Here is an 8156-nt window from a genome sequence, read left to right as displayed (position 1 = left end):
AAAAAGTGAGAAATTTTATGTATCTTATTTCTATCTTAAATTGAATTTTTCTGAGTTATAAATTATTTATTTGTCTTTTTATCTATCTAACTATTTATCTATCAACAAAAAAATATACCATTTAGATAATTCCACTATATTATTAAATTTTTATTATTTCCACAATAATTATACATTTCTCTTATACTGATTTTACAAATGGCGTAAAATTATTTTCCACTGGTGGCGGTTGTGGCGGCGGTACTACAAAATGTTGCTGCTTCGTTTGATGAAGTTTTAATGAATTACTTTGCGTGAAAGTACTGTGACACACCCCGCATACATATGGTCTTTCACCAGTATGTATACGTCTGTGTATAGTTAAATCTTTTGATTGCTTAAAGGCCTTTTCGCATTCATCGCACTTATAGGGACGTTCATTGGAATGTGTACGTATATGAACTTTTAATTTGTTCGATCTGGCAAAACCTTTGTCACATATGGTGCATTTAAATGGTCTCTCACCGGTGTGCGAACGACGATGTGCTTGTACATCCGATGGCCTGTAGAAAGCACGATCGCAAATATCACATTTAAAAGGCTTTTCACCAGTGTGACGCCGTATATGTACCTCTAGATAATATTGTGTATCAAACTTGCCACCACACAAAGTGCAGAGGAAACGTTTTTTGGGCAACAATACTCTTTGTGGCTTTTTCTGGGCATCAGGATCATGTTTCGATTTCATATGAGCCAATAGATAATATTTGGTTGTATAGGTGCCGTCACATTTTTCACAGGCATATTGTCGTGGAAGCTTTCTTTGTTGTATTATATGCTCCTCTATAGGTTTGTCTTTGTGATGTATTCTCATGTGGGCATACATGTTGTGACGCCGTCCAAATTTGCCTGCACAATAGGGACATTGCACCTTTAACTCCTCCGGAACGTGAGTAATACGCTTGTGTCTTTTCAATTGACTAGCATTGGGAAATACTCTATCACATTGTTCGCAGGTAGTGGGTATATTATCATCTAAATTGGTTTCTTTTACTTTTCTAGTTCGTTTTTTCACTGGAGTTTTTGCCTTATCACTAGTGGTCTCCTTGGTTTTAGTTTCTTCAGCCCATTCTGAATCATTGGAGGATATAGACTCACTATCACTGTCTGACATACCCTCATCTGGTTTGGAAAAATCTGCATCATATTTATCATCCGCATCAAAATCATCTTCACACTCAGATAAAGTTTTGGTTTCGAGAACATCTTTGTCGGGAATGCTATAAATTGTAACATACTTTTAGGTCTTTTTTTTTTAAAACTCTTTTCATTGATTCCTTAACACATACCTTTCCTTGTTTTCTTTTTTTGTTGTGGCTAATTTGTCTATGGCAGTTTTGAACTCTCCCGATCCTTCTTCTGGCTCTTCTTTCTTTAATTCATCCTGCAATTTGGTTAAATCGTGTTTATTTTCCCCATTCTCATCCTCATCTTCCATTTTTATTTCCAAACAATCTTGTATATCTATCTGTGCCTCTTGTAGACAATTTATGGGTTTATCATCCAGATCAGATTCATTGAGTATGGACCATAATTTATCATTGGCTTCATGGGCTTGTTGTACAAACGAATAGGCAGCTTTCAGTTTACGTATACAATAGCCACAGATGTTTTTGGGCATTTCGCTAAAGCTTTCATCCATCACCTTTTAGCCGTAAAATAGACAATGGGTTTGTTATCATAGTCATTAAGACATTTTTGTATATTCCTTCGTACTTACATCAATATGTGTTATATCCTTTACTAGTTCACCATAAGTTTTTGTTTCTTCTTTATCATCGTTTATAATTTTTGTTAATAATTGCAATCCTTTCGAACCATTCAAACATGTACGACATTTATTTTTAAATTTACTATTTTTACTCATTTTATTGATTGATTTTTATGTGAAATTTTCTTGATTTTATGCTTAAAGTTGTATATCTATATGTATTGTTTGGATTAGTTTTTTTGCATACAAACTTTTTCTATAATTTTGGTTATTCACTGGAAGTTGATAACAGTTGAAACAATTACAGTTAGAGAAATATGGGGTAGAATTTAAAGACTTACCTAATTACATATAGAAAATCGTCTTGGGGAACAAACATAGATCACAGAACCAGTTTGTGTGGTCGAAAAGTGACCGGACAAAAAATATTAAATTATAAAAATGCAATGTGGCTAGGGATCTTGTTTTACACCAATCAAGTTTTTATATTAACTTTTTCATGATAAATATTTATCTATCTATCTATCTATCTATCTATCTACATATCTATCTATCTACTATCTATCTATCTATTTATCTACATATCTATCTATCTATCTATCTATCTATCTATTTATCTATCTATCTATCTATTTATCTATCTATCTATTTATTTATTTATTTATTTATCTATCTATCTATCTATCTATATATCTATCTATCTATCTATTTATCTATCTATCTATCTATCTATCTATCTATCTATCTATCTATCTATCTATCTATCTATCTATCTATTTATATATCTATCTATCTATCTATCTATCTATCTATCTATCTATCTATCTATCTATCTATCTATCTATCTATCTATCTATATATTAAAAAATTATCAAATAATCATTTAAAAAACTTACTTATGCCTTTATTAAACAAAATACATATATTTGTTATATACTTATTATACACATTACATTAAATATTAAAATCTATAGATTTACAGAACTTCATCATGGTGATTTTCATTTATACGATGTAAATTCAATAAGGATCTACTCTCAAATACTTTCCCGCATACTTGACAATTCAACTTTTTCTCTTTCAAATGAGTACGTTTATGCACTGACAAATTATATGATTGCGTAAAACTTTTACCACAATCTTTACATTTATATGGACGTTCCGAACTATGTATGCGTTTGTGTTTAATCATATGGGAATTATCACGAAAGCCTTTAGAACAAATTGGACATTTATAGGGCCGTTCGCCCGTATGTAAATAACGATGTATCTTCAAATCGTACGGGACAATAAACGATTTAAAACAAATATCACATTTATAGGGTTTTTCGCCGGTATGATGACGATTTATGTGAATATTTAAAATGGTAATAGTGGTACAAACATAAGAACATTCTGTACACATAAAACGTTTCTCTCTAACTTTTGCCGGTTGTTTTGTATTTTCTGCAGGATCTTTGGGTATATGCGACTTTTCAATGTGTATCCTTAGATCAGTTTTTCTTTTATATTTTTTACCACAGTGCGGACATAAACTGTATTTATCTTCTGTGATATGAACATGGCGCTGATGGGCATACAAAGCTTTATAGTTTTTGTAAATATTACCGCATTCCTCACAACGTCTGGCTAAGGATTTACTAGATAAAGATTTGGGCTTCCGTTTTTTGATATTTAAAATGTTTCTTATAAATTCTTCATCACTAAATTCTTCTTTATCTGCATCAGAATTTACGGAAGACTTAAGATGAGTTTTAGAGATTTTTTGTGCTAAAGGTATGTCATCATCACTCTCACTAGATTCTTTTTCATTTATTGTATCATCTTCACCTTCTTCTTTTATGCTTAAAAAGTCAGAAGAAGTACTAGTAACCCTGAAATGTAAAGAAAATTGTTTTATAGTTTTTAGTTAAATCAAAAAAAGTTTACCCTTCTTCCATTTTATTTCCTGCTTCCGCTTTTAAGGTTTTAATCAATTCTTTGTGTGAATTTTTCACATGTGTTAATAAGTCAAATTTCTTCAAACACAAATATGAGCAAAATTTACATTTAAATTTATCCTTTTCAGAACCATGTTTCGAACGAGTATGATAGTTAAGGGCAGCATAAGTTCTAGCTGTATAATCACATGAACGACATTTTATAATTTTATCTTTCATCTTTAGATTACTGCTATTTTCTTCAATGCCATGTTTATTTTTAACATGATATAAATACGTGTATTTATTTGTATATTTACTGGGACACATTTTACAGGTAAAAACATCTTGTTGTGGTTTTCCTTTATCTAATAATATGCTAGGCGCCTCTATACCATGTTGAGAACGCATATGTTTTAATAAATTATCACGTCGACTCATTACTTTATGACATATCGGACAGGTTGTATCAATTTGTGTTTCTCCGCACTGCCCGGCATTAGTAGTATTCTCGGTGTTTGTAAACAATTCCTGCGTAGATAAATCATTTATATCATATTGGTAACTAGAAAGAGAAATTAATAAACTTGTAAATAACTTAAAAATAACTATTCTTGTAAATAATCTTACTTATCAATAATATCCTTTTCCTCATTGTCATCATTTTGAAATTGAACTTCGTTATCTGATTCTAGTTTCTCCAATATTTTCGATTTTGAAAGTACATTCATGTCATTAGTATGTAATTCTTCATCTAAAGTGTCCTGCAACTTTATCTGCTTATCATCATCACTCTCACCACCATCCTTTTCCGTTTTAATATCCATTTCCTTCGCATTTTGTGGCAAATCTATTACTTTTTCTTTCAAACAATCCAATTGTTTGGAAATAACTTCTAACAGTTTAATATTACAATACTGAGCCTGCCGTATAAAGGCCGAAGTGTTTCGCAATTCACGACAGCACAGGAAACATAAATATTTTGGCATAAGACGTTCATAATCCGGTGAGCACTAAACAAAATGATCGGAAATATTTAACTCATTTAATTAAAACTTAAACTTGTTACTACCTCCAATTTAGCATATTCCTTTAATAGTTGACCATAGGTCCTCTTGGGATTACAACCTCTAGCTTGTTTGGTTAAAGGGAATGTTTTTGTACTGTTTTTAAGACATGTCCTACATTTTTGTATTGGATTTTCATTCATTTTTTTTTTAATTTATTTGTTTATTCAATTTATTTGTTTATTCAATTGAATAATTTTGTAGCTGTAAAAAATATTTTTGTTTTACTATAAATTCACTGTAAGTTGATAGCATTTGTTTCGTTGTACAGTGTGTGTGAATAATAAAAATATAGCTTAAGGGTGAATTTATAAAGGTTGGTTTCACTTCAACAGCTGATTGTGTTTTATATGGGATACAAGACGAATGTAAAACAAAATGAAATTAACGGCTAATTCAGCAAGAGTGGGGTAAACTAAACTGTAATAGGTAGATAGATAGATAGATAGATAGATAGATAGATAGATGTAGATAGATAGATATATAGCTAGATAGATAATAGATCGATCGCTCGCTCGCTCGATCTAGCTAGCTCGCTCGCTCGATAGTCGATCGCTCGCTCGCTCGCTCGCTCGCTCGCTCTCTCTCGGTCCTCGGTCCTCGCTCGCTCGCTCGCTCGCTCGCTCGCTCGCTCGCTGCTCGCTCGCTCGCTCTCTCGCTCGCTCGCTCGCTCGCTCGCTCGCTCGCTCGCTCGCTCGCTCGCTCGCTCGCTCGCTCTCTCCCTCGCTCGCTCGCTCGCTCGCTCGCTCGCTCGCTCGCTCGCTCGCTCGCTCGCTCGCTCGCTCTCGCTCGCTCGCTCGCTCGCTCGCTCCCTCGCTCCCTCCCTCCCCCCTCGCTCGCTGGCTCGCTCGCTCTTTTTTCTCCCGTTTTCCTTTCTTCCTTCCCTCCCCTCTCTTTTCCCGGCGTCCCCCTTTCTTCCTCCCCCGTCGGCCTCCTCCCCCTCCCGTACATATGAAGATTTTATTAAGTTTTTTTTTTAACAAATAATAAAAAATCTGAATTTACAATTTAAGTATCAACATCCGGATGATTCTCATTTATACGATGGATATTCAATTCAGATAGATTTTCAAAAATCTTATCGCAAACCGTACAATTCAGTTTCTTTTCTTTTAAATGGGCCCTCTTATGCAATGTTAAATTATACGCTTGTGTAAAACTCTTGCCACAATCCTTACACTTATAGGGACGTTCCTTATTGTGTACACGTTTGTGTTTTATCAATTGTGCAGTGTTGCGGAAACCTTTCGAACAATAAGAACACTTGTATGGCCTTTCACCGGTATGTAAATAACGATGTATCTTCAAATCGTATGGAATAAAGAATGATTTAGAGCAAATGTCACATTTATAAGGTTTTTCACCAGTATGATGACGATTTCTATGAATAGTTAATGTAGTTATGGTGGCACAAACATAAGAACATTCTGTACACATAAAACGTTTTTCTTTGGGTGCAACCGGTGCTGATGATTTACTAATTTCCTTCGAGTCTTTGGGCAAATGAACATTATTAATATGTACTCGTAGATTAGCTGCTTTTTTAAACTTTTTACCACAATGAGTACATAAGCTATATTTCTCTTCGGAAATGTGTACGTTTTTTTGATGGGTCTTGAGAGCCCGATAATTGTTATAAATATTGCCACATATATCACAACGTCGGGGTAAAGATCTGGTAGAAAATGTATTCACCTGACGCTTTTGAATATTAAAAATATTTCTTATAAACATTTCATCACTTAAGGCTTCTTTTTCCTCCAACATTTCGTTGTTAAAATATGGCGTTTCTAAAGGTTTAACAGGTTTTTGGGTTAAAGAAGTTTCGTCATCGCTAGAAGTGACATCAGGATTAGTGGTATTATCATCCTTATTTAGAGATTCACTGTAATTGAATAAACAACATTTATTGAAAATTAATGTAAATATATAAAACTCTGGAATATTTACCCTTGTTCCTTGTTATCAGCATCTGCTTTAAGAGTTTTTATTAATTCTTTATGTTGATTTTTCACATGCGCTATTAGGCTAAACTTTCTAAAAGTCGTGTAAGGGCAAAATTTACATTTAAATTTGTCATCTTCTGAGCCATGCTTTGAGCGATGGTGAAAACTTATAGCTGAATAATGTCTTGTCGTATAGTCACATAAATTACACTTCAGAATTCTATCCAAACGTCTTGGGATCTGTTTTCTTTCTTTAGTTCGTTGCTTGATGTTTTTCACACGTTTTAAACATTTCGTTTTATTTGTACATTTGTTAGGATACACTTGTTCCTGTTGGTTTAATCTTTGCAAATTTAAAAGTTCTCTGGGCACTTCAAAATCATGGTGTGTACGCATATGTGTTACTAAATTATCTTGTCTATTAATTGTTTTATCACATATCGGACAGACGGTATCAATTTCAATATCGTCTTGTTCCTTAATTGAAGCTGTATCTGTGTTATTTGTATTAGAGGTTGAGGAGCACTCTATTATGGTATTATTATGGTCATTTTGTTGGCTAGAAGCAAAATTATTTTAAATTTGTTTTAATCGTAATAGTATACCCAAACTGCTAAACACTTACCTTCCTTCAAATTCCTCATCTTCAATTTCATCGACATAATATTGTATGGCTCCTTCATTCTCCTCGTTTGTTTCCTCCAAAACTTCTGATTTCAGAAGAGCACTTGTACTTACTATTCTAAACTCATTCAAAACGTTATCTTGTAGATTTGCCATGCTATTGCCCTCGTCGTTATTATTTTCCTTTTTGATAGTAAGTGGGTGTTCCAGTTTACTTCCTTGTGTTGGCAATATGATGGCTTTTTCCTGCAGACTAGACAATTGTTTAGCTATAACATTTAATAGTTTATTATTGCAATATTGTGCTTGTCTTATAAAACCATAGGCGTTTCTCAAATCTCGGCAACATAATAAACATAAATATTGTGGCATGTAATGCTCATAATCCCGGGAAGGGCACTAAATTATAAGAAAATATACATTGTTTTAAAAATAAGAATTAAAATTTTAATTTGTTTAAAACTACCTCAAAATTGGCATACTTCTTTAATAGCTGTCCATAGGTGGCCTTTGGTTTGCATCCTACTACATATTTGTTAAGTGGATAGTATTTTGTACTATTTTTAAGACAAGTTCTACACTTTTTTATCGGATTTTCAGTCATTATTAAGATTTATTTATTAATTAAGAACATGAAATTATATTTTTGCAATTAAATAGGAAATCTAAGCTTTTTTGTGTTTACAAAAATTCTTGTTTTTTCTTTATACTAAACTCACTGTAAAATGTTAGCTTATTTATAAACCTTTATAAAGAGGGGAAGGCATACCTTGCGCCCTATAAGAACAGTGACATTCATTTGACCGGTTAATTGACTGACACTACTGAGAACATATCCTATTGCGTAGAA

At 33.0% G+C, this 8156-nt stretch overlaps 2 protein-coding genes across 2 annotated transcripts; both read right to left on the bottom strand.

Moving 5' to 3' along the window:
- Nucleotides 1–126: 126 nt before the first annotated feature.
- On the bottom strand, nt 127–4951 carry LOC119600504 (zinc finger protein 107-like). The gene is made up of 8 exons (XM_037950754.1): nt 4742–4951; nt 4300–4682; nt 3680–4234; nt 2731–3624; nt 1858–1892; nt 1760–1806; nt 1329–1684; nt 127–1259 (listed from the first exon to the last, which is right to left on the bottom strand). The coding sequence occupies exons 1-8, from the start codon at nt 4877–4879 to the stop codon at nt 182–184; spliced, it is 3486 nt and encodes a 1161-aa protein (XP_037806682.1). The 5' UTR covers nt 4880–4951; the 3' UTR covers nt 127–181.
- Nucleotides 4952–5682: 731 nt separating this feature from the next.
- Nucleotides 5683–8035, bottom strand: LOC119600536 (zinc finger protein 91-like). The gene is made up of 4 exons (XM_037950800.1): nt 7773–8035; nt 7308–7705; nt 6687–7241; nt 5683–6621 (listed from the first exon to the last, which is right to left on the bottom strand). Exons 1-4 carry the CDS (start codon nt 7908–7910, stop codon nt 5745–5747), a joined length of 1968 nt encoding a protein of 655 aa, XP_037806728.1. The 5' UTR covers nt 7911–8035; the 3' UTR covers nt 5683–5744.
- Nucleotides 8036–8156: the final 121 nt, after the last annotated feature.

The sequence above is a fragment of the Lucilia sericata genome, unplaced genomic scaffold (genome assembly GCF_015586225.1).
Source record: "Lucilia sericata isolate MDLA Ls3-8-SP2 unplaced genomic scaffold, ASM1558622v1 Contig000116F_arrow, whole genome shotgun sequence".
Classification (NCBI taxonomy): domain Eukaryota; kingdom Metazoa; phylum Arthropoda; class Insecta; order Diptera; family Calliphoridae; genus Lucilia; species Lucilia sericata.
The sequence above is the reverse complement of the archived record's forward strand: the minus strand, read 5'-3'. Positions and strand labels throughout refer to the sequence as shown.